Source organism: Phycodurus eques, chromosome 21, assembly GCF_024500275.1.
Source record: "Phycodurus eques isolate BA_2022a chromosome 21, UOR_Pequ_1.1, whole genome shotgun sequence".
Taxonomy (NCBI): Eukaryota; Metazoa; Chordata; class Actinopteri; order Syngnathiformes; family Syngnathidae; genus Phycodurus; species Phycodurus eques.
Genome location: NC_084545.1, coordinates 8,491,339 through 8,515,799, shown reverse-complemented (window position 1 = coordinate 8,515,799; position 24,461 = coordinate 8,491,339). Strand labels below are relative to the sequence as shown.

General features: G+C 39.0%; 1 protein-coding gene across 1 annotated transcript in view; it reads left to right on the top strand.

The window, feature by feature from the left end:
- kcnh2b (potassium voltage-gated channel, subfamily H (eag-related), member 2b) overlaps positions 1–24,461 on the top strand; it is a 173,532-nt gene that overhangs the window by 19,341 nt on the left and 129,730 nt on the right. Inside the window, exon 2 of the mRNA XM_061665725.1 lies at positions 766–996. Within this exon, the coding sequence (XP_061521709.1) occupies positions 766–996 (231 nt within the window). The remainder of the gene's footprint in view (positions 1–765; positions 997–24,461) is intronic.

Sequence of the window (24,461 nt, the reverse complement as noted above, 5' to 3'; positions counted from 1 at the left end):
GTCTGCTTTCTCTGAATCTCACCATTTATTATCAGAGTGTTGAGGAAATGTATTTCATTAGGGAGCTTTATGGTCGAGTTTGTCTTCAGGATGGAGGCCGGGAAAAACTCATCAAAGCTTAAGTACGTTGGTCAGTTGGCATAGCGATACATTGCAAAGCATAGAAAGTGGCTTATACTGTAGTTGTTTTTCATGGATGTCCAAACCCCCACTTGGAATCAACTTGCCCTCTTGTTACAGTATTTCCCGATATTTTTCCTCCGGTTTAGTAACTTTAGTCTCAGTACATGATTTCACAACAGACCTTGAGCTGAGAAAAACAAGGAGTCCTTAAAGCACCTTCCATCCCTTTTACAGATCAACTGCTGTGTTTAATCGCTTGGTGTGCGGCACAGAGTAGCCAACTGTAATTTTTTAACGATTGGCTACTTCAGTTGCGTTCAGCCGCATCGCTCAGTGTGCATCAGTGTGCAGCGGGCCTTAGGGTTGCGGGTAAGCTGGAGCCTAGCCCCGTTGACTTTGGGCCAGTCAATAGCGGGGAACATTTTGACAATCATACTCATCATAATCATACTCACATTCACACCTATGGACAATATAGAGACTTAATTTCATTTAACATGCATGTTTTTGGAATGTGGGAGGAATCTGTGCTGCCTGTAGTCAGGCAAATGTTTAGCAAAATATGTTGAAATGTTGTCGTTTCAATTGGCAGAGCTGTCTTTTAACCCAGATTGTAAATATAACCACTTTTTTTTCCTTCAGGTCGCAAGTTCGTCATTGCCAATGCAAGAGTGGAGAACTGCGCCATTATCTTCTGCAACGATGGCTTCTGTCACATGTGTGGTTACTCACGAGCTGAGATCATGCAGAAGCCATGCACGTGTAACTTCCTTTACGGACCTGACACTAAACGTCTGGCCATTGCTCAGATGGCGCAGGCCCTACTCGGGTCAGAAGAGAGGAAAGTGGAGATCAACCTTTACCGCAAAGATGGTAGGAAAAGATACACCTTTTCTATTTGAGTCTTTAACAAGGTGTTTGTGAGTACATTTGTGACATTGTTTGAGTACTGACTCAGGATGAGTGAATGGGCTGAACATTGCAATTTGTTTAGAATTTTAGAATTAGAGATGTTTACAGCAAAAGTTGTGAAGTACTAGGCCCACACTAAAAACAAAAAGAAAGAACATGAAAAAAAAGAGAAAAACTAATTTTCATGAAAACAAAGTTATCCATTGTTTTAGAAAAAAACACAATTAAGTTTGTTATTAAATATTTGTTAAAACCTTATTTCAATTCATTTAGTATATTCTTAGGAACCAACACAGGTATTTATAACTATCAATACACAAAGATCCTCTAGCATTTAGAGCAGTTCGAATGACTAATCTCGCAATAGTCCGGTGCAATGACCATTGTGCAAAGGGCGCCGAGACTTCAATGAGTGTATGCATTTTAAAGTGACGAGTAGTGCGATAATCTGGGACAATGTTGATTGTGCAAATGTTGCAGATACTCCTCAATCAGTGTGCAAATGGGGCAGATGCTACTCTGGCATGAGTGGCCAGTATTGGTCAACAACAGATATGCAAATAGTGCAGCGTGACGAGACTACAACAGTGAGTGCACGAGTAGTATATAATTGGCCCGACAGAAATGTGACAACAAACTCAGACAAAAAAAAAAAAAAAAAAAATGGCGATGGTGTTAATGTGCCAAAACATCAACTATTTCATTGTTTTTGAGAGATACCTTTGTTCTGATGTGTAACGTAATCGTCAATGCTCCTCTAACACCAGGAATACATTCATGCTTTAATTTGATAATGATGATGATTTATTTTTTGTATTTTAATTTGTTCTATTATTCTCTAAAAATTTGGACATATTGTCATAAAATTAAGAAATTTTTCTTTTACAGACAATGACTTTGTTCCTTCATTTTCTCCGTTTGAATTCATTGTCATAATTCAGACTTTATTCTTTCAGTAATTTTTTGTTTTGTTTTCAGTGCAGTGCTTGCGTAGCTTCTGGCATTGACTACTTGGCATTGGTGGTTGAGCTGCATTGTGGGAATGTTTTGTAGGTGCTTGACTGTGGAACAGTTAATAATGTAGATCTTTGTTGCGTGAGTCCTGAGAGTCAAGTATTCTGTATTTGTTTTTCTCATCCTAAACACATTTTCCACAAAAAGATCCACAATTACATTTGGGACAGAAAAGCGTGTCGATGATATACTGGCATTGCCAGAAAATCACAGTTTTTGCTTAGATACCTTTGAGGACATAGTTGCCATTTTGCCCCAATGACCGCTTTTGTCTTTCATTTATCATGAAAGAAATTTGACTCCAAATCTGATTTCTATTCTTTAACAAAATTATCAGTATGTACCTGTGGTATTAAGAACTTTAAAAAATGGAAGTAACCAAATAGTATTTGAGTGTTTATACGCCAATTTCTGTGAGTTGGCCTCAGCATTTGTTTATCCGGTGTAATACTTGCTTAATCTGCATGCTCATTTTGTATGCGAGCTGTTGTGCACGAACGACTTGACTGCTTGGTTTTGATATGGTAATTTTGTGTCTCTGTGCCAGTGATTGTATTGCATCAGCCTTTTACCATATTTAAAGAGTTCTCTTCAACGCTAAGGAATTTCAAAGCAAGTGTTTTTCGTTTTTTTATCAATAATTGACGTTAACAAGACTAAAATTTATTTTTCTATAAAATGTTCTTAAAAGAAAGTTGAGGAAGAGTTAAGTATTGTTTCCAGTGGTTAGAGTGTAATTATGTTTGCACTCGTGCCTACTGGACCAGTACCAGATAACAGAACGCTTGTATTGGTATCAATAGGCAGCTTCCATGGCAATAAACTACTGCCTGTACTCATGCTGGCAAGTCCTTGAACCATTCAAAGCATCTACAAGATAATTTGCACCTGTGGACAAACACGAGAGCAGCAGAAGGAAGTAGAGGAGAGACAGATGGAGAAAAATCGTGCAGAAGATGAAAGGCCTTGAAAGAAATGGAGGTGAAACAAGAGGGCAAGAAGACATGAGGCGAGAAAACAACATAACAGGCAAAGTGAGGTATTGCCAAGGAAGCAAGGAGAGAAACACTGACAGTTTGAAAGTGTCTTTCGCACATAATCTGAACACACTGGTGGTGGTCAGAGGAAGAAGTAAAAGCCGCAGATAGGTGTCACCAGCTGTCTCTTCTCTGCACATTTTATGTTCTACTCTTTGTACTAGAGCCGCTCCAACACAAACAAGTTGCTAATCAAAATTCTCATTCTGTGCATTGAATGAGAGGTCTTGTCTGCCTAGTGGCTTATTTTTCCAGAGTGGTTTTCTAATCACTACTCCTCCTGAACTGCCACCACATGCAAAAGTGGAAAATGTATCATGTGACACCACAAATGTTCTCATCTTTTCTGTACTTCTGGAGATATTGTCGAGAGTAGCCAGCGAGGTAGGGCTTTTGTCGCTTATCCTGCTCCTTGATCTTGGAATTTAATCAACAGAAACAGATTTCACTAACATCCCAAAAAAAAAATGGAAAGCAAAAGCAAAAAAAAAAAACCCCAAACAAGCAAAAGTGTTTTTTTTTTTTTTTAGTTTTCTTCAATTTGGAGCAAAAATAATAATACATTTTGCAAAGATTTTGCTAGACTTGTTATACAGTACCCCACATGCAGTATTTGAAGGCTTAATCACTTTTGTCTGCTAGCGGTTATAATAATATATAATAAATAAATAATAATCACTGTATGTTATTTTATTTTGAGGGGACAGTACTGTAAATTTACAGTTATACAACACTGACTACATTACATTCGAGCAAAGTGTAATTTCTTCAGTGTTTGTTCCATTAAGATATAATACAATATTTATACAAATGCGAGGGGTGTACACTAACCATTGATGCCATTGTAATGGCCATTATGCCCTTCGTGCTTACAGTATTTGTTGACAAAATAAGTGAATATAATGTTTTTTTAAATTGTTATCCACAATAAAAAAAAAATGTTCAACCCAAAGTCTGGATGAAGGCAAAGGAGAGAATTAGAATCTATTGACAGTAACAGCTAGTATTCACTGTTATCGGTGTTCCACAGCTTTGTTTTGTCTCGTTCTTCAGTTTCCCAGCCATTGTTTAGTCTTCTCTCTTTCTCCAGTTTGCGCTCCTGGTTAATTTTCGTCGGGGACTCTTGCCTGTCTGCTTGTCTAACGGGATGATGTGCGGATGAACCATCAGTTTGAAGTCAAGCATTACAAATACACATTGCACATTAGAATGAGAATTTACTATACCTCCTTCAGCTTTAAATTAAATAAGTTTTTTTTCTGATATCTGTTAATCATAATAAAGATTCTTCCTTCTTTAGGAAACATAATTAAGCACTTTGCTCTGTGGGCTAGCTAACGAGGACTTTGAACCCAACTTTGAAATGTTTTCCCTCTCGTATTAAATCTGTTTACTGTATGCCTTGTATATGAAAATAAATACACTCATATATGTATATACATATATAATATGAAATGAGGATATGTCATAATGCATTTCAGTGAAATTGTGTTATGATATTCTGTCATTATTTAAAACAGGGCATCAAATCTTTGGTCTCCCTGCTTTTCTAAAGTGTTGTGATTTATAGATTTCCAATCAATTAAATGCAATGAAGAGGAACAACGATGACTTCCGAAAATCCGAGTCACACAACCTCAGTTGATGACTACTCTTTAGGAAACCTGCACGCACATGCACACAAACACACAAAGTGCATGTGGGGGTTTAGTAGGACAAGGGATACTGACCTAGGTGGGCGTTACTCCACTGAGAAGGTTCCACATCCCCAGAATTTCGGTTTATTGATTTTGTGTTTCCGTATTAACACTAACCAACCAGAGAGTTAATCATGATGCAGTCTGCTTAAAAGGTACGTAGGATGAAAAACCTCAACAGTAGAAAGCAATCTGTTCTTTGAACCTTGGCTGACCGCCGATGTTTATGATATTTCAGAATGACTTTACCTATAGGAAACAGTGGACATAAAAAAAATCAGTTCCAATTTTAAACCATCCTAAACTGTCACTAACATAAAACCATTATCAACTGTACAGGTTGTGTTTGAAGTTAAAATTGAGGTTAGAAATTCTCAACTTTCAAACAAATGTAAAAACAAGCTGAATAATGTCTTAACTATATGTTTAACTGGCAAGTAAAAATTAATTGAGGATATTAGATCCCACCTATGTTTGAAACGCTCATAGAACAAGCTATATATTTCAATATTACATTACAAATAAGACGGAAGGAGCATGTTCAGAAGTACTCTGTAGGTCATTAAAAAAAATAATATTTGGCATTTTGAAGCACACCTTTCAAGGTGAATGGTATTGAATATATATTTAATGTATTGAATGTTACAGGAAAGTCTGGCAAATATCATTTCAGTATTATCATGGTCTCGTCAGAATATTAGATAAAAATACACTTGAAGAATGGCGACTGATATGGCAATTGGAATGAACTGCCTCTATCCAGCTTTGGGGTTCCTTAGCTTTGTTATTTCATGTATATTACCAGTCCATTCAAGTGGAATTAAAAAGGAAATTGCTTCCACAGGTCTGTACAATTAGGTGTGACATTTTTATGACTGCAAACAAGAAACCAAGAACACGGTATGCAGATGATTACCGTATTTTCAGACTATACGTCAGTTTTTTCCATAGTTTGGCCGGGGGTGCGATTTATATTCCGGAGCGATTTATATGTGAAATTATCAATACATTATTATATAATTTCATGTTATTTTCACACGGACAACCGCAAGAGGGCGCTCTAAGGCCTGTGTATCTGTACCTGCAACTGACAAAGAGTCTGACAAAAGCGACGTAGGAGAGGAAGCGGCGGATCGTCTACCTCCGGAGTTAGCGGAGTTGTTTAGAAGTGAGACCGAGGATGAAGATTTCATTGGATTTTGTGATTTGGAGTGACACTGATGGTTTGGTAAAGTTGTTAGCATGTTCTTTATGCTATAGTTATCTGAATAACTGTTAATTTGTTACGTTAACATACCAGGCACGTTCTCAGTTCATTGTTTGTGCGTCATGTAACGTTAGCTGAATGTGTTATGTTAGCATACCGTACACCTATTCAGCCTGTTGCTCTCTATTCTATTTTTATTTTAAATTGCCTTTCAAGAATAAATGTTGTTTTTTGTGTTGGATTTTATCAAATACATTTCCCCCAAAAATTCGACTTATACTCCAATGCGACATATATATGTTTTTTCCTTCTTTATTATGCATTTTTGGGCTGGCGCGATTTATACTCCGGAGCGACTTATAGTCCGGAAAATACGGTATATATTTTAACATTTTAGGCTCAGGTTTTGAAAGGACACACTGAGCAGACTTGGGGACGTGAGCATGCAAGGAGGGTTACCTCAAAATTAATAATAGGTTGTGATTCTGATGGTCAGGACATCCTACGCACATTGTGTATTATTTTTATTGATTTTTTTGTTTTCTTCTGCATTCCAGTCCAGGCAGCAAGGTGCACTATGAATTTCTCATTTGTTTGCGTAAACGTCACAGTTCAGCAGAAGGTCACAAGAATTTACTGTAGAGGTGACTCCTCATCAAAATGCAACACTACTTCTTTACAGATATTGACTATTACCTGTGTGAATCAGCAAATACCCACAGCAAAAATATCTGCAGGAATTAGGGCTGCACCCCTCTGGGGCCTATCGCAGCGGTTTTTTCTTTTTTCTTTTTTTAGTTTTCTTTTTTTTGGGTCAGGCTTGGATAATAAATATTGAAGCCCCCCTATATGCTCTATATACTGTATACACAACTGTGCAAGAAAATCATTTAAACTAAGCCCGACCCTTAATCTTAACCAGTTCACTGATTTTATTTATTTATTTTTTTAAACTGGACTGTTGCTCTCCAAAATGTAGCAATTCTCACTCCCTAATAACACTGTCTTTGTAAATCCTTACACAGTCCCCATTTTCACAACAAGTAAATATCCATGATTTTAAAGACTTTATAGCTAGAGGCTCTGTTGGTAATTTGTTTGTGCATCCTATTCTGTATATGTTTTCATTTTTATCCAGTGTACTGAATGCACATTGTTATGTTAACATAGAGAATCCATTGGAACAGGCTGCTCTGTATGACTGGAGGGACTCTTAATTGCCTAGCAGCAGTAGCTAAGCAAAGTACTTAGATAGACATGCAACCTCTCGGGAGGGTTGGCACTCTCAGTCACCTGCCGTGGACCATCCCACCTACTGTACAGCTGAGTGCTCCTAACACACAATCACCACTAATGCTGTCAGCTTTAGCCCACACATCAAGTTTCCTTTGGTTGTTTTGGAGATGAGGCGTCCCTTTTCAAGACAGAGATTGAGAGCTTTTGTTGTTGTTGTTGTTTATAGCACAATTAAAGCAGATTGCGATATAAACTACAGACACAGGTGCACATAACTTTTTAGTTCTGGCTTTTACAGGAGAACCCATGGTTTTTGTTGGGGAGCATCCATTTCTCAGTAACTTTTTTTAAAGGATGGACAAAAGAAAAAACACGAAAAACTTCCAACAATCAGTACAACTAAAGAGAGTTGCATTTTTTTTTTTTTACGTACCCAAATCACCAGCGATATAAAATGTATGGGTACGGGGTAATAATCTTTAGGTTTCTGGTTGTACATTAGTCTTTGTTGTGTACAGAGTAACCACAAAACACCAGGACATGCAACAACAAAAAAATGATGTTGGACATACAGTTTTTTTTATCAGACAGCGATGATATGTAGCATCAAACTACAAGATAATCGGGGTTCCCACATCACAATTATTTATATCTCATTAACTTATAAGCGACTCCACTTGGCATGTGCGTTCTTATTGCTCATATATATCTGGTGTACTCAAAGATCAACGTAGCACAACACACGCAGAACAATATCTCTTATCTGACAAGACCTATCGCCTACCCCAAAGCTCGTTGTCTGTTGTATTTCTTCTTCTACTACTTCTCTTGCTTCTTCTTAATGCTACAAGAAGCTAGACTAACTGTTAGCTAGCTATCTTATATTGTGGTGACAAACTCTTGTTGTCATTTTTATGAGACTGAATGACTTGGGAGAGACCCGTTATACACACAGTCAAAACAACCAGTTGCTCCTCTATTTGTGTCCAAATCTACAAGGGGATAAAAATAAAATGCCAAGTTTGACCCAGTTGTGAGTATGTAGACCCCGCTTTTGTCTGTAATGGGATGTAAACACTGACAGCAAGCATTTGTCATGGTCATCACCGTCACGGTCATCTGTCGACTGACAAAGCTCTGTGTTTCTGGGTTACTATGAAGAGTCCTCGTTATTAATGACACCCAAATAATTTATCATGACACCTCTGATTGCATTAGTGCTGTATTGTGTTTCTGCCTCATTAGTACACCTAATGCGTTATGCCAGGCTCCTTGGCATGCTCACACATGCACCAGCAGTGACACATACCAGACGAAGACGCAACATGGCGTTGTCCAAACAGCATGGGAAACGATACATTTACGTGTGTTTATTAGAGACTAAAAGCAGCATCAATATTGATGTTAAGTACACAGCAACGACCTTTCCATCTGTTCATTTTCAGATAAGGAACCGAATGTAATTGCCTTAAAGAGTCATTTTAATTACCTTCTGTAGTATTACTGGTAATCTTGTTAAAAAAAGTAATCATCTCTTTCAGTTTGGCGGTACAGTTTAGCAATCTTCTGCTCGCCCAACAACAGTGACTAAAGACTAAAACAATTGGGTAAACTGTTCCATCAAAGCATATAATTTTTCCTGTGGTTATCACATAGGCAACTGGCCAAATTGTATTGTGCGACACGTGACCCACCTTATACTGTGTGTGCAAATCTATGCCTATGGTTTACAAAATGTCATTAGCGTTCAGTTTCTTTTTTTCATTTATTTTCATCCATCCATCCATCCATTTTCTGAGCCGCTTCTCCTCACTAGGGTCGCGGGCATGCTGGAGCCTATCCCAGCTATCATCGGGCAGGAGGCGGGCTACACCCTGAACTGGTTGCCAGCCAATCGCAGGGCACATAGAAACAAACAACCATTCGCACTCACATTCACACCTATGGACAATTTAGAGTCTCCAATTAATACATGTTTTAAGCTAGCATGCATGTTTTTGGGATGTGGGAGGAAACCGGGGACAGGCACGGGGAGAACATGCAAACTCCACACAGGCGGGGAGGGGATTGAACCCCGGTCCTCAGAACTGTGAGGCGGACGCTCTAACCAGTCGCCCACCGTGCCCATTTATTTTAATTTGGGTGAAATTTATGGTCTTTGTTTTTAGATACTGTGATTGGCTGGCGACCAGTTCAGGGTGTACCCTGCCCGAAGATAGCTGGGATAGGCTCCAGCTCGCCCGTGACCCTAGTGAGGATAAGCGGTCCAAAAAAATGGATGGATGGATGTTTTTAGATAGATTGGTAGATAGATACTTTATTAATTCTGAGAGGAATTCCATTTCCTGAATTCAACAGTAATAAAATAAGTCGTGAGTAGAAACCTGAGACTAAACTCTAAGGAGTAAAAAGTAGCAGAGGAGAGAATATAAACTACAAATCGTGTTATCTAACGACACAACCTTTTGAGGAGAAGAGGAATGTAATCATGGGCTGGTTGTGATCAGCATGGAAGCTCTTAATATAACAGTTACATTTGTTTGCTAGTGTGTGAATGAATATTTCGGCATGAAGAGCAGTGGTTCCTTTCTTTGATTTTGACATAAAACCCTTCCAGCCACTTAAGCAGTCCTAATATTTGGCTCTCCATGTTATAGCCATCCCTGGGCTGATACAATGTCCCCCACATACACATAAAAGTGCCATAGAAGCTTAAAATTATCCAGACACACCTCAGAGAGAGTCTGTGACAAAAATAGCTAACTACAAAGGGAAAGGTAGAGAAATTGTGTTCTGTATATTAACACAAATGATCCCTGGCAAAACTAGTATTTTTTTCATTTATATTTTTTAACCAATATTCTGACTGAAACGGAAAATATGAATATAGGGTTTCAAAGCGCTCCTCTTGCACCATTAGTCTCACACTTCATGCTAAACTGAATAAGCTGTACTTAAAAATAAATTTCCATCTCTAGTTCATATATGTGTAGTGGCAGTAGTCCAGCCTGCCCGCGACAAAAGCTTTTAAATAAATATCCTTACTGTTATTGTTTTATATGTTGCAGTTGGTGAAGTCACACATACAATTTTTCATGTGACTTTGCACATCAGGTCATGTGATCCTTGTTATTGGACAGGACTAAATAGAGCAGAGGTTGTCTGGTTGACAATCAAGTCATGTAAACATCATAAAAGGCAGTGCAACAGAGGAGCATGATGTGACCGAGTAGAATAGGTCGCTCCCCTTTTTTTTAAGGGCATACATGGCATAAGAACTCACTCCATTTTCACTCCTGGACTCACCTAACTGAACATTGGCCGTAAAGAGTGATCCACACACATAATGGGGTTCGGAGATGAGAACAGGATGAAAATAAACAACATCCAAACGGGTAATAGCTTCACTCTCATGGATTGAGCACTTCATTTGTCTTCTTGGCAGCGGGCCATCAGTGCCTGTCAATCAAAACCTGCAGTGGTGTGTGGGCCCTAATATCAATCCCTTGTGATTGAGTTTCCTCCATGGTGCAAATATCTTTAATTCTTAGTTTCCACTGAAAGTAGAGAGGATACTGAATTGGAGGAGGTTCATAATAAATCAAAATTAAAAGAGAGATTTTTTAATGTGGTATGTAAATTCCTAATGGCTCCGTACTTACCGGCGGTGATTATATAACCCCATTTTAAGCTTTGTTTATGTTTACAGGGGAAGTGGTCTCTTATTATAGTGTTATCTCACACTGACTGAGCCTGTGTGTTTACAGAAAGAGACTGAACATTTGCTCTCGCTACAAATCCGACTCCATTTGCAATATACAGCGTCTAGTGGATGTAGTAACACACACGTGTATATATTTCTATATTAATACTATACAGTGCTCCCGGCAGTATCACAGTTCATCGTTTGTGCTGTCACTAAATTGCAGATTTTTAAATGATCGTTTTCATCTGATTTTACAGTACTTTAGACTCTGTAGACTTCAGTGTCGTTCCACATTGAGCTGCGAGATGCTTGACAACGTTTGGAGATCCCTTTGTTGGCTCAAAGGGATGTTATACGCTAGTCTTCCATTTCTTGACAGCGAGAGAGTGAGAACAGGTGCTCAGGAATACTTTAAAAAACATGTTTTAAGATGTTCAAGTATGTTTCATGAGTTGAAATGTGTTTGCCTGTGAAACTATATTTTGTGGCTTTTCACCTATCGCAAGATGGCTTTGAAAGGTATCCCCCGCCATGAACAGAATTTCACTCTATACCTTTGGTTTTATGCCACCCTTATAAACTCAAACATTATCAACATGTCATGTTTTGGATACTGTTGCCTTTTTGGATTGCTTGCCTGCCCGTGTACCGACCTCTGCCAACATGCATTCAATTGCAGGCTGATCCTTGCCCACAATTTAAATTTATACTACTGTAATTTCTAATGCACACTAATGTAACTTTGTTCAGTACATGTACATATTAATACAAGACATTTATTAGCATTACGTCTTGATTTTGTGTTAATAATTAGCTGCAGTCCCTCATTCCCCAATGATGCAACTGAAAGAAATTTAAGAAACTTTCCACAGATCGAGACCCATTTGAGCAGTGGATCACTCATTCCAAATATTTAATATAATAAGTTCATTCATCTGCATATGTACCTATTTATTAGTCGCAATATTTTCGAAGTAAATAGTACAGAAATGTTTTTGTAACTTTAGCATTCTGGTGGGATTGTTGTAAATGGATTGAGATTATATGATGTTCATTTACCCTTTTATATTCAGGGATAACGAACTATTTCCTGGCAAAGCAGCTACAATAGCTTTGTTCCCAAAAAAAATAAAAAAAATATGAATACATCCATCAGTCCATTTTCTGAGCCGCTTCTCCTCACTAGGGTCGCGGGCGTGCTGGAGCCTATCCCAGCTGTCATCGGGCAGGAGGCGGGCTACACCCTGAACTGGTTGCCAGCCAATCGCAGGGCACATACAAACAAACAACCATTCGCACTCACAGTCACACGTACGGGCAATTTAGAGTCTCCAATTAATACATGTTTTTGGGATGTGGGAGGAAACCGGAGTGCCCGGAGAAAACCCGCGCAGGCACGGGGAGAACATGCAAGCTCCACTCAGGCGGGGCCGGGGATCGAACCCCGCACCTCAGAACTGTGAGGCTGACGCTCTAACCAGTCGTCCACCGTGCCGCCTATATGAATACATAGTTTATTCATTTTCTTTGGATTTAACAAGTGATGTTTAGATATACAGTATGTCTGCAAAATAATGTATTTTTTAAATATTTATTTCACAGTACAACAACAAAGCAACTATTAAAAGCATATTGAAATATGTACTGTAGTTTGTATTTTGGGGGATTTATTTTATTTAATTTAATAACAGCAATATGATCCTTTATTCTGTTTAAACTGTATATGGATGAATGTTCATGCCTGATAGTTACAGTATACGGCTTTTTATTGACAAATTTTAATTCAAGAGAAAATTGAAACCAGTGCCACAAAATGTGTTGGTTTGGATCACAAAAGTACCAAGGGAAAATCTGACATTTGCTTATCGATAGTGATGACATTATATTGTGAAGGTCTGTTAAGGGGATGGTTAATAACCCGGTGCAACTAATGATGTTTAACGCATAGGGTATTAGTACGCTTCAGAAATCTCTCTCTCTCTCTGTTTGTGTGTGTGTGAACTAATTCTTATCTGCTGAAATTGCCTTCCTTTGATCCGTGATATATTTTTCTTTCTCGTTTTTCAATGTTATTGCTGCACTGCACAGTTAACCACATCATCGCAAACTGACAAAAACTGTCAAACTGTTATTGATTTGTGTCAGTGAATGGGTGAGGCTTTTTTTTCCCCACCCGTGTTTAAGATTTAAATACCAAACGGAGCCAATGTTGTTGCAATGGTGTTTACTAGAGCACTCAAGAGGCAGGGGAGGTTAAAAATAGCACTTGGTGAGATTCAACTTATTGGATAGTATGTCTTTTCCAATGCTTTTAGGACTGAATGGAGGACAATTTAGAGGGAGGTAATGCAACAAGATGGACGTAAGATAATCGAACTGATGGAAAAGAGTGCATTTTTACTCCTAATAGTAGATTTTGAAAAAATGTAATGTGAGACCTTGACATATTGAACATTCACCAGTTGTAATGTAATTTCTTCAACTGCAAAGTCTTAAATATATGCTACAAGGGGAAACCCCAAATCATTCTGTTCTTTGGAATACACAGTTAAACCTCTAAGGTTGAACAAAGTCACATCAGAACATTTGTGAACAGTATTTTCAGAAAGTAATAAAATGTTCCTGTTTAACTGTACAGGTAATGTTTTCAATACCATTTTAATGTTCTTAACTATCAAACGGGTGTAAAAAGAAGTTTAAGAGTAACCCATTTTCTTCTTGTACTTCAGTAAGCTATTGGTGGTGGTGCTTTATTTTATTCATTTTATTTAAATTCTGAATGTACATATTTTGGCCTTTAATTTTAAAATATCAAGAGTCAGTACAGGTAATGAGAGGTAATGGCTTGTTTGTGGCTCATTAGTCAAATTGTTTGTTACGAAAATATTCACATTACGGAATTATGCTATGCAGTTGTTACTTGAAACTTAAACAATAAAGCAAATCTAAACACAAACACTGATAATTTATAAGGTTTTCTAGTGGTACCTTCAAAAATAATCATTATATACCTATATATGCAGTGCATAAATGCAGCTTAACTTGTTTTCAATTCACAGACTTATCGATTTTAGCGCAGACAGACCCACAAAGTGCTGCAGAGAAAATCTTTATTATTTCTACATTTGCTATTTGCTCAGCCTTCGCTTTTAAAATATTCTCTTGCCAGGCTGCTCCATTGATTTCCTATGGGGATTCCCACCACTTTGGAAAACACTCATCCTAAAGCCACAAAGACTCCACACTGTCATGCTCGAATCTGACTCCCTGGTGGCAAGATATGCACTTGGCGCCAGGTGATACCTCGATGCTTGCCAGCTGACCTGCTGACTTCAGATCGACAGATAACTCTTGATACCGAGTGAAACCCTAGGACCTCATTCCGCTAACCCTGCGGCCCCGACGGGGTCTCCACACACGTGGGCCGTGGCTCGCTTGGGGCCCCATCCGCATGCAATATTCACCACTCACAGCTTGGTGTAGCTAATCCACAGGTTCTGGAATTTATGGTTCATATTACAGAGGCTAATGAGGGGCTTCCAGCCTGTGTTTGCTTTGCACTCAAGTCAAAAAGTGACAACTCATTGTGCAATTCAGAGGCAATTGGAAGCACTTTACAAAGTACACAAGAAAAGGAAAAATCTGACAAAGCAAAGTATATTAAAAAACAAGACCAATACAAACAGAATCTAAACAAAATACCATTACCAAAATCAGTCGAACTTATAAAAAGTATAATAGCTGGAATGGGCTCCAGCAGCCTGCGACCCTAGTTAGGATAAGCGGAACGGAAGATGAATGAATGAATATTTAGCTTGAATACGAGGGCATTCCTTTCATTCAGTCCACATTATAGCTAGAGTATGTGCTGGGGATTTGATCTGATTTGAAAAGTTCTTCTTACAATGGGCACCTTTATTTGTAAATGGTAGATAGAAAGTCCCAAGCATTAAAGCTATTGCTCTGTTGTTTACTGGCATACATCAGGTAGTCACTCAAAAAAGGTCCAGGTGTTGAGTTTGCTTGTTCTCCTTGCTTTGTGGGGGTTTTCTGGCTTCTTTCCGTATTCTAAAGAAAAAACATAGGTTAGTTTAATTGAAGTCTGAATCATGTGTGTCAAAGTTCAAACCCATTTTCATCGTGGCCCACATCAGAGTTATGTTTGCCCTCAGAAGGGCCGGTTCCAACCGTGAAACTCTGTAAATGCATAAACTCTTTATTATTATCATTACATGACGGCCCTTGCTTTCGATTATTATTATTATTATTATTACAAAATTGATGGATAACTTGAAATCAGTAGTAAAGGGAAAATATTGGCAAGCAGATACTCTTAAGTAGTAGGAGTATGGCTAAATTTGAAAAAACGCTTTTCAATTCTTGTATGACAGTTAGGGCCTCATTAACTAAGATCCCAACAACCAGGCGCTAAATGGTGTAAAAGTAGATGAAACCACCCTATTTTTGTGCGCTTTAGGTAGCTCGGATGTTGGGATTTTTTAAATTAGGGAGAGCACCGCAAGCACAAAATGACTTTTGAAGCGATGGAATTGGGAGGGGTAGTAAAAGAGGCAAACTAACCCTTGATCTTTCACCACAATGTTTATGACCCGTTTTGAATCACACGCAGCTTGCAAATTCAAAGAAGACGTGTGCGCTTGCAATTGCAGTGTACTGTATAAACTCCTTTCTGGGAGGGGAACAACTTTCATATCAGTGCAGCAGTACTGCTCTGATCATTTTTGGGAAGCCAGCAACTGGATGAAAGTCAGGTCTTTTTTGCTTGTTGATTGTTGAGGTACCACTAGTGGTTGGACTATTGTGTGCTATTTATTTAAGACCAGGTGAAACTCCATTTGTTGTCTTACAATAAACAGTGGCACCTCTGGTAAGTAATGTGTCACATATAGCTAACATAAAGTGGCTATAGGTTACACCCCAATGCCTCTGGCCCATGCATTATTCCGTCAGTGTAAGCCCATACTGTATGAAGTAAGTCAGCTCGTCTCAGATGACACCATCTCCTTTAATTGCCTCACTACCCCTCCCCTCCTTCTCGCTAAGTCTCTCCCACTTCAAAGTTTCTTTTGGCCGGTGTTGTTTGACACCTGAAACAAGGCCAATTTGAAGAGCCAAGAAGAGGCTAACAAGATGTAATTGTCTACTATAAATATGTACAAGATGACCTCTGACTGGAATGACTTTAGACCATGGCAAGAAGGCTTGCGACATTGTTAGTCGGAAACAGTAAGAGAGGGTTTCAGTCGAATACAAATTGGCCTTTTCTTTGCATCGTTTCCATTCATGTCTTTAGCCATTATGCTTTTGTGCTTTTATGCTTATATTCACTTAACTATGAGGCTTGCATTGAACTTAACAGTCAGGACAGCGATTTCGCAGTCACTTCCGTTTCATCATACCATTACACGTTTACTCTTTGCCATTACTGTGACACACCTTCAACATCTGCAAAGCCAAAGCCAAATAATTAAGTAATAAAATAACGTTTTCAGTGACTGTTGTCCTATTTTAAAACAAGGGGTCTTTAAAAAGAATGCATCTCACCGTTGCTCAGACCCAAAACCCTTCTAATTTCAAATATGTATCACACAAGAGGTTGATTGAACTGTCTGCTAATCATTCATCTATATAATTTATGAACAATCTGTTGCATTTAAAATTAAGGATGACCAACAGTGGAAGCAATAATGAAAGCTTGATTGTACTGTAGATTAATTGAGCTTTTTTTTTTTGTCTGCATGTTTATACATAGTTTAAGCCAAGACTGGTGAAAATAAAAATGTACTGCAGGCTCATCAAGAAAGGCCGCGAGTCACCATATGTTGAGCAATTAAAGGCAAAGAGACAGTCAGGCAGAAACAAAAAAGGTAAGCAGTAGACTGATTTGTACTACATGCATCTCCCGCCACCCCAAAACACGGGTCCTCGAATCCATTAGGACGCAGAGCAGTTGTGTCCGCACACACACATGCAGCGCCAATTCTGGGCCAGACCGGTACTGAAGATGTTTGCTAATGTGTTCGTTTAAAATCATGCAGTCAACCTCTTGTCAGTGAAGTGAAGGTCCGCATCCCAAAAACATGCGTGGTAGGTTGATTGAAGACTCTAAATTGCCCGTACGAGTGAATGTGTGTGCGAATGGTTGTTTGTTTCTATGTGCCCTGCGATTAGCTGGCGACCAGTTCAGGGTGTACCCCGCCTCTCGTCCGAAGATAGCTGGGATAGGCTCCAGCACGCCCGTGACCCTTGTGAGGATAAGCGGTGCAGAAAATGGATGGATGAATGGACAGATGCAACACCAACACCATCTTTCTGATAATAAAATATTTGCACAAAGGCCTTATTCTGTGGCAAACAGAAATCCCAGTTTTAAATCTTTGCAATTCTGCACACATGAACTGTTATAAATAGCATCAGGGAGTAACTGTTTGAAATTTGAAGCTGTCGATGCCCAGAATAACATATTCTAATCAGATGAAGCCCATCTCCCACTACAATAGCTCAAAATCTATGACAGTTTACGGTATCAATCCCAACACCTTTTCATTTAAGTGTATTCCTACCCTGTTGGTTTTCATTCCTCCATATATTCATAAATGTGCTTTTCTGCATCGGAAGTAAATAAGGTGTGAGTTAAATTAAAAGGAAACATCTTCAGGATCATTTGCTGCAGTAAGGAAACTTTTGCAACTGTTCCTCGCCCTTCAAATATAGTGTAATGTAATGTAGATAAAAGAGAGTTCTATTAAACTCTCTGTCACACAACTCATACATACTCACACGCGAGCATAAAAACATGTGCACACACGCAGTATATATGCAGACACTGCTTGCATCTGTTGGTCACTCCATCTCCCATTATAGGATGAATCAATTTTAGTCTGAACATCTATCCACATACAAACACACCAGCCCAGACTAAGTCCAAACTTGATTTCCTCTATGAGTTGTGATTGTTTCCCCATTTGATGAAAATGACATTTTGATTTATGTCACACAAGCATTTATGACATCCTTGTAATTGCCATCATTGGAATCACAGAAAACGATAATAATTACATTATTGAAATCATCTGAGTATAGCAAGCTTACAAATGCATATTTTATAGTCTAAAACACAATTCAGATTTGTGCGCAGAAGACAAAACACCATATCATAATATTAACAGTAACAGAAAAGACAAAAATGCTGAATTGAACCAAAACCGTCAATGTGACTTTGAAGACAAATATACGATTTACTGTACAGTATGCATAGGATTTTTTATTAAATTTTTCTAAAAATCATATAGGCTGATTTAAAAAAAAAAAAAAAAAAAAAAGGTCTGGATTGGGTACCTTTTATTTAATTAATTTTATTATTTGCTTTATCAGACCAATAGTTCTGACAGTTCGTCACAGTTTTATACTGCATGCCCAGTTGTGCCACCCCAAAATATTTACTGTAGCTATTGTATATCTACTGTATATTGATGAGGATTGTCGCATCGGTTTGGTCTCTCTTCGTAATCGTCCACTGTATTTGGGAGAGACAGTTCAACTTTCTGGGCTGTTCATTGACTTTGTGTGTGCGTATGTGCGTGCATGTGTGTGTCCTGCCCTCCTGAGTTTCTTGCTTGATTAGAGCAGGTCTCGCCGTGAGCTAATCCAGCTCTCATGCTCTTGCTCGGCTTGCCTGGGCCACAGGGAGCAGAGAGGAATCACTCAATCAATCCCCCCTGCCTTTTGGACCATGTGAGAGTTCGGTCATGTCACACCTCAAGGTGACTGCAGCATACATAATCACACACTGGCAGAAACATGCGGTGAAGGAATGAGCACGGAATTAGAACCTCTCACATCAACGTGCACAAATATCATTTCGCAAGTCTTTCTTTGTTTTTGGTAGACTGCATCAGAACTGGACACAGACTTTAAGGGGCAACTGCAACATCAGCCATTGAAAACAATACTTCTTGCTCACATGCTTGTCAGAGGTAAAAATGATGATCACACTATGCTGTGATTTATTGATGTCATGAAATCCTTTGATATACGTACGGTTATGAGGAGTAGAAAATGTTTTCATGACGAAATGTAGGGCAATGAATTTCACTCGGCAACATCATGTTCTGGACTAAACGGGTTGCTATCCTTTGGCACTGTATAAAAGCTATACATTAAAAAAAAGAGACACATTACTTGACAATATCAATTAATTTCAGTTTTCACTTTCTATTGCCAAAGGTAGATGTCCTCATAATTAATTTAGGATATTTCTTTTAAATGTTCATCCTTACACTAATCACAAAATATCCCAAGGCTAAATCATTAGAGGAAGTCCTTAATATATTGAGGTGGAAATGAGCATTGCAACTAATCTTCCGCACTTAATTGCACTGTTAAAAAGCAAAAGCTTCTGCCAGGAATATTGATACAGCTGCACAGTATTGAAAATTATTCTAAAATAATTAAGTATACTTTCGGAATTAAACTGGGGCAGTTTTGGGGCTCGTTTGTCATCTTGCCTGCATGTGCATTATTACCCAACTCATTTCCTCTGTCTCACTAATCTTTTTCTTTCCCCAAACAAATTGTCTCACTTCACTATTTAAAGTGAGTGAGAGCTGATAAGGTTATAAGCAGGATGCATGAAACTTTCTGAGAGCAACACAGTATAATGGGATTAACTGCGATTGTCTGTGTGTGTGCATGCGTGCGTGCTGTGTAGCACCTAATGCATCCTGGGAAGAGGCTGTAAATGCATCCAGCCAATAGGATGACAGGAGAGCAGCAGGATGACAAAGGAAGACAAGGACCGACTGTTGACCTTGCCTTAGCCCAGTGTGGTTTCTGCTGAAGCAGTGTCATGAGGAGGCACCATGTTGACATACTTGTAATCACATTACAAAGTCTGTGGTCTGTACTGAAATGTGATTATAATATCCATTCTCATAGGACCAAGCAATTTGGGCAACCACACCCAAGTATACTGTAGTACAGTATATACAAATGTACAGCTGGGAAGATAAGAAGGAGAGCCTTTTTGTGTAGTTGCAGATGAGGCAGAATAATTCACAAGTGTTGGTGTGAGCATTGCTGACAGCAGAGCTATTTATGTACATTTGTGCTTAGTTCTTTTTTCTTTTTCTTTTTTTTTTCCAGCTGCTGCAAATTGTCAGGCAGGTCCTAATGGCAGTTCTGTTTCTCATTAGTGAGACCATTATCACTCCTCCATTATTTAATTGAATTGAATCTATGTTCCGTTCTGTCCTCCACTGCTCTGCTTCACTTTCGGGTTTAACACACACTGCCTGCTTCGTTGTTTACGCCGTGTTTTAAGTGACAACAAACAGATGTGAATGTAAAGAATTGCTCAATTCCTTATTTACTATTGAAGACTGAAGGCTCTGTATTCGTAGGCAGTGCATCTGTGGCATGGCGCAAATGCCGGCGGATCCTGATTTACTTGCAAGCACAAGGCTAGCTGCGCATGTTTGCTAATTTGGCAGACCGGTCCACTCCCAAGCTGGGCGTTCCGTCACAGTAGAGGGAGAGTAATGGGAGATGTGCCTGGCAGAGTGACAATTTGGTGGCAGAAAGTTGATCAAAACCTACGCCTGTTAGACCACGTCAAAGTCCTGGTGCAGGGTCGACTGCCGGTCTAATGCTATTTTGGTGAATTTGAACAGGGTGGAGACAGAAAGATACTGAGAGCCGCGGATACATTTAAGTCAGGTCAAGTCAAGTTTATTTGTATAGTCCTTAATCACAAAGGTCGCCAGCGGTTATGACCAGCTCATTCTGTATTTAATGAGGGTACCCACTCACATAGCCTCCCATGGCCAGAGCAGTGACAATGCACCAATCACTCACGGATCACTGCGATTACAAATCGTCCTTTTCCGCACATATAATCAAAGTCTCCGTTGAGACTCAATTGCACCACATTTTAAAGGGAATGAGAGGAGCTGCTTTGATTGGCGGTGACTGAAGTTGGCTGTAAACGTCCACTCTCAGATCCGCCAGCCTCCGCCCATCTACGAAATTACCAACACTGGTCGAACCCTAATTTTTATAAATTGCCTCTACCATAAACAAACTATACTGTCAATTTGATCCTGGAAGAGAGCTCTACCTCCATCATTTCCCATGACAAAAATATTTTTGCATGCAAACAAATCTGACCTGTCAGGTATTGTAATCAGACTGTAGCTTCCACTAAAATGCCCCCACTTTTTTGCCATTTTTCTTAACCTTTTAGTCTTATTGTGCAAATGCTGCAAGAATCAATCAAAATATGTGGCTCTTTCTAAGTAGATGGTATTAGTCTTCAAGGCCCAAACATTTATTTATTCTAAAATATTGTACTTTTCCCGCAAATAATTCAAAGTCAATATCATGGCCAGAATAGTAGGCAGCAAAAATGCAGAAATTACCACCTGGAAGTTTCACTGATCTTAGCACTATTCAAGCATCCAAGATTTCTATCATACTTCGCACAAACCCTACTGGATAAGATTTATATTTTATCTGGACATTGCTATAATATATTGTGACATATTAACAGACATTATCATCCTCAAATCATTTATTTCTTTGGAATGCCTTTTGTCGATGGTAATTTTTTCCTTCATTGTCTCGAAATGTCCAGTTTTCCATTTTTTTTTTCTTGTCTGATGCTACTCTTTTGCGTTGTTTACCTAGCAGATATACATGTCCCATAATTGTATTTATATTTGACGATATATTGGGTAAACACAGGGAAAGTTAGGGGGTCTGTTCAGGTCCTCTCCAAACCAGACGGGACCCGAACAGACTAAGGTCTTTACAGTAGAATGCGGCTTTATCTCAGCACCCACAATAAAGTCTCATTTCCTCTTTCAAACTGCATCAGATAATACAATTACTGTGAATTAGAACGTGTCCTGATTACATGCACAACACCGGGATCTCAGTACAGTCTCACACAAAAAAATGGCATATTTTTGTCTCTAGAGTTTGTGTTGATATGTCCTGTAAATACAATCTTTAGGCTGACAGCTACTCGCCTTCATACAGAGAAAAGTGTTTGATGTGGGTAATCGTGCATGAGAATCACAAGGCAGCAAGTGCGTGCTGAAAACTGGAGAGAAAATTGCCTAAAAAGAAAAAGACGGAACAATAAAATGTTGCCCATCAGCTTGTTGCTTCTCAGTACAAGATTATCATTAATTAAAGTCGGGGCCTGGAGGCGTGAACACACAAACAAGCTGCTTGAGTCCATGCAATATTAAACATCTAATTGGGGTGGGGGAGGAGGGGGGGGGGTTCACACCAGGCAATGAGAAGTTAAAATACTTTCCTGCTTTAGTTTTTGGTACAGTAGTTGCAATTGCTTGAAAAGTCAGAAGGGGGAATTACGTTTCAAATATACATTAGCTCTTGTTGTGAGAACCTCTTCAAGACACAAACAATGTGATTTCATAATAGAGAGAAATAGGAGAATGATTAAAAGCATCTACACATCTACAGTGTGCCTTATTTGTCATTGGTTAAACTTTGTTCTGACTATGGTCAGTCAAAATTGATACAATTAGGGATGTACTGATGACAGTTTTTGCACCCGTCTGAGTCCCTTGATTTTGAGTATCTGCCGATACAGAGTCCTGATCCAATAATTGAGAAGAAAAAAAAGAGAGTGTATCCAAATTGTTTCATCCATCCATCCATTTTCTGAGCCGCTTCTCCTCACTAGGATCGCGGGCGTGCTGGAGCCCATCCCAGCCATCGTCGGGCAGGAGGCGGGGTACACCCTGAACTGGTTGCCAGCCAATCGCAGGGCACATACAAACAAACAACCATTCGCACTCACATTCACACCTACGGGCAATTTAGAGTTTTCAATGATCCTGCCATGCATGTTTTTGGGACGTGGGAGGAAACCGGAGTGCCCGGAGAAAGCCCACGCAGGCACGGGGAGAAAATGCAAACTCCACACAGGCGGGGCAGGGGATTGAACCCCGGTCCTCAGAACTGTGAGGCTGACGCTCTAACCAGTCGTCCACCGTGCCGCCCAAATTGTTTCAAGTGTCTTAATTTTTAAATTATTCAAATAAAGGTATCCCAGCATACCTTTTTTACATGGCTGTAAGTCTGGAGAAGCAGGTCAAGTAAACAAATACACTCATTTTATGTTAAGCATTTCAGGGATGCAGCACAAAATAAAGATACTCTTAAAAAGACAAATTCAAATAAAATAAAATACAAATCCTCTTGGTGCAGTAACAAAGTAAAGATACAGCTATTCTTAAATGGTCAATAAATCAATTTCACACAGTGCAATATTGTAGAAAGAAAACAAAAGTTCTTAACTTCATTTCAATCAATAAACACCGACGTAACGATCATTTGGGTAATGTAGTTCTCTGCCGGTGTGTTGCGAAAAAGTGACGACGTCTCCTTGATGATCACATATGCTAATAGTTTGACACATTTGATTTTGGGCCACTTTACTTTTGTCAATCAACTCACTTTGTAATGCTAACTGTTGTGGAACAAATAGGTGCTGTAGAAAAGTCTTAAAAACTGCTTGAATAAGCGAAAAGCGTTTTTGTGGAATCCCAGCACTTGTGTGCACATGCGAACATCGGATCAGGAGTGGATTAAGATAAAATAGAAGATAAGATATTTTTACACATTGGCGTACACCACCACATCAGCCTGGCTTTGTAATATTAATTAATATTATAATATTACTAAATATTATATATTTACATAATACCAATATTAATAATATGTAAATATTTGACATACATATTGGATTCCATGTGGTTAAGAGCAGAATTCAGAAGTCACCCAATTTAATTAATTGGGTGTAGAGTGTCTCCATTCATTCTTATTGCCAGCTTTCCAAGAGATTTCAGCATAATGGCTCCACACTGCAGTCCAGGGGCCGGGTAATCATGTCAAGGGTCATTCATCAATGACAGCGGCCATTACTACTCGGCAATAGGAATAATGTTCTTTGACTTGGAAGCTTGGAGTTAGTTTTTAACATGGTTCTCTAGTCTTTGTTTCACTGTCACTCACGATGACTCTGAGCGGTTCTGCCCTTTCAATGTTTTCACCCACTCATGTCGGAATGTTGAATTGCACTTCATGAACACGTCGTATGCCCACCATTTGTCTCGCACTCGTGGCCAATTCCAATTGGCAGATGCTGCGGTGGCTAAGTGTGTAATTCAAACTGTCTGTCTGTCAAGTGCCAATGACTTTGCTGTGCTGGTCATACCTCTTTAATAGACTCTAACTGGTACCATCGTTCCTTCTAAATCTGGCCTTCTTTCATTGAAAATCAATCAGTAGCAAGCTGCAGCAAAGTCTAGGATGTTTTAAGTAATGATTGTTGGTTTGTATGTTTGCTTCTTTGCAGCTGTTGGCTACTCAGCAGCCATCTTAGACAGACAGATACATTTGTAATACATTCAAACATACAAATACAAAATGAGAACACCTGCTTGTAGGGCAAAATTCCTGTCCAGATGCTT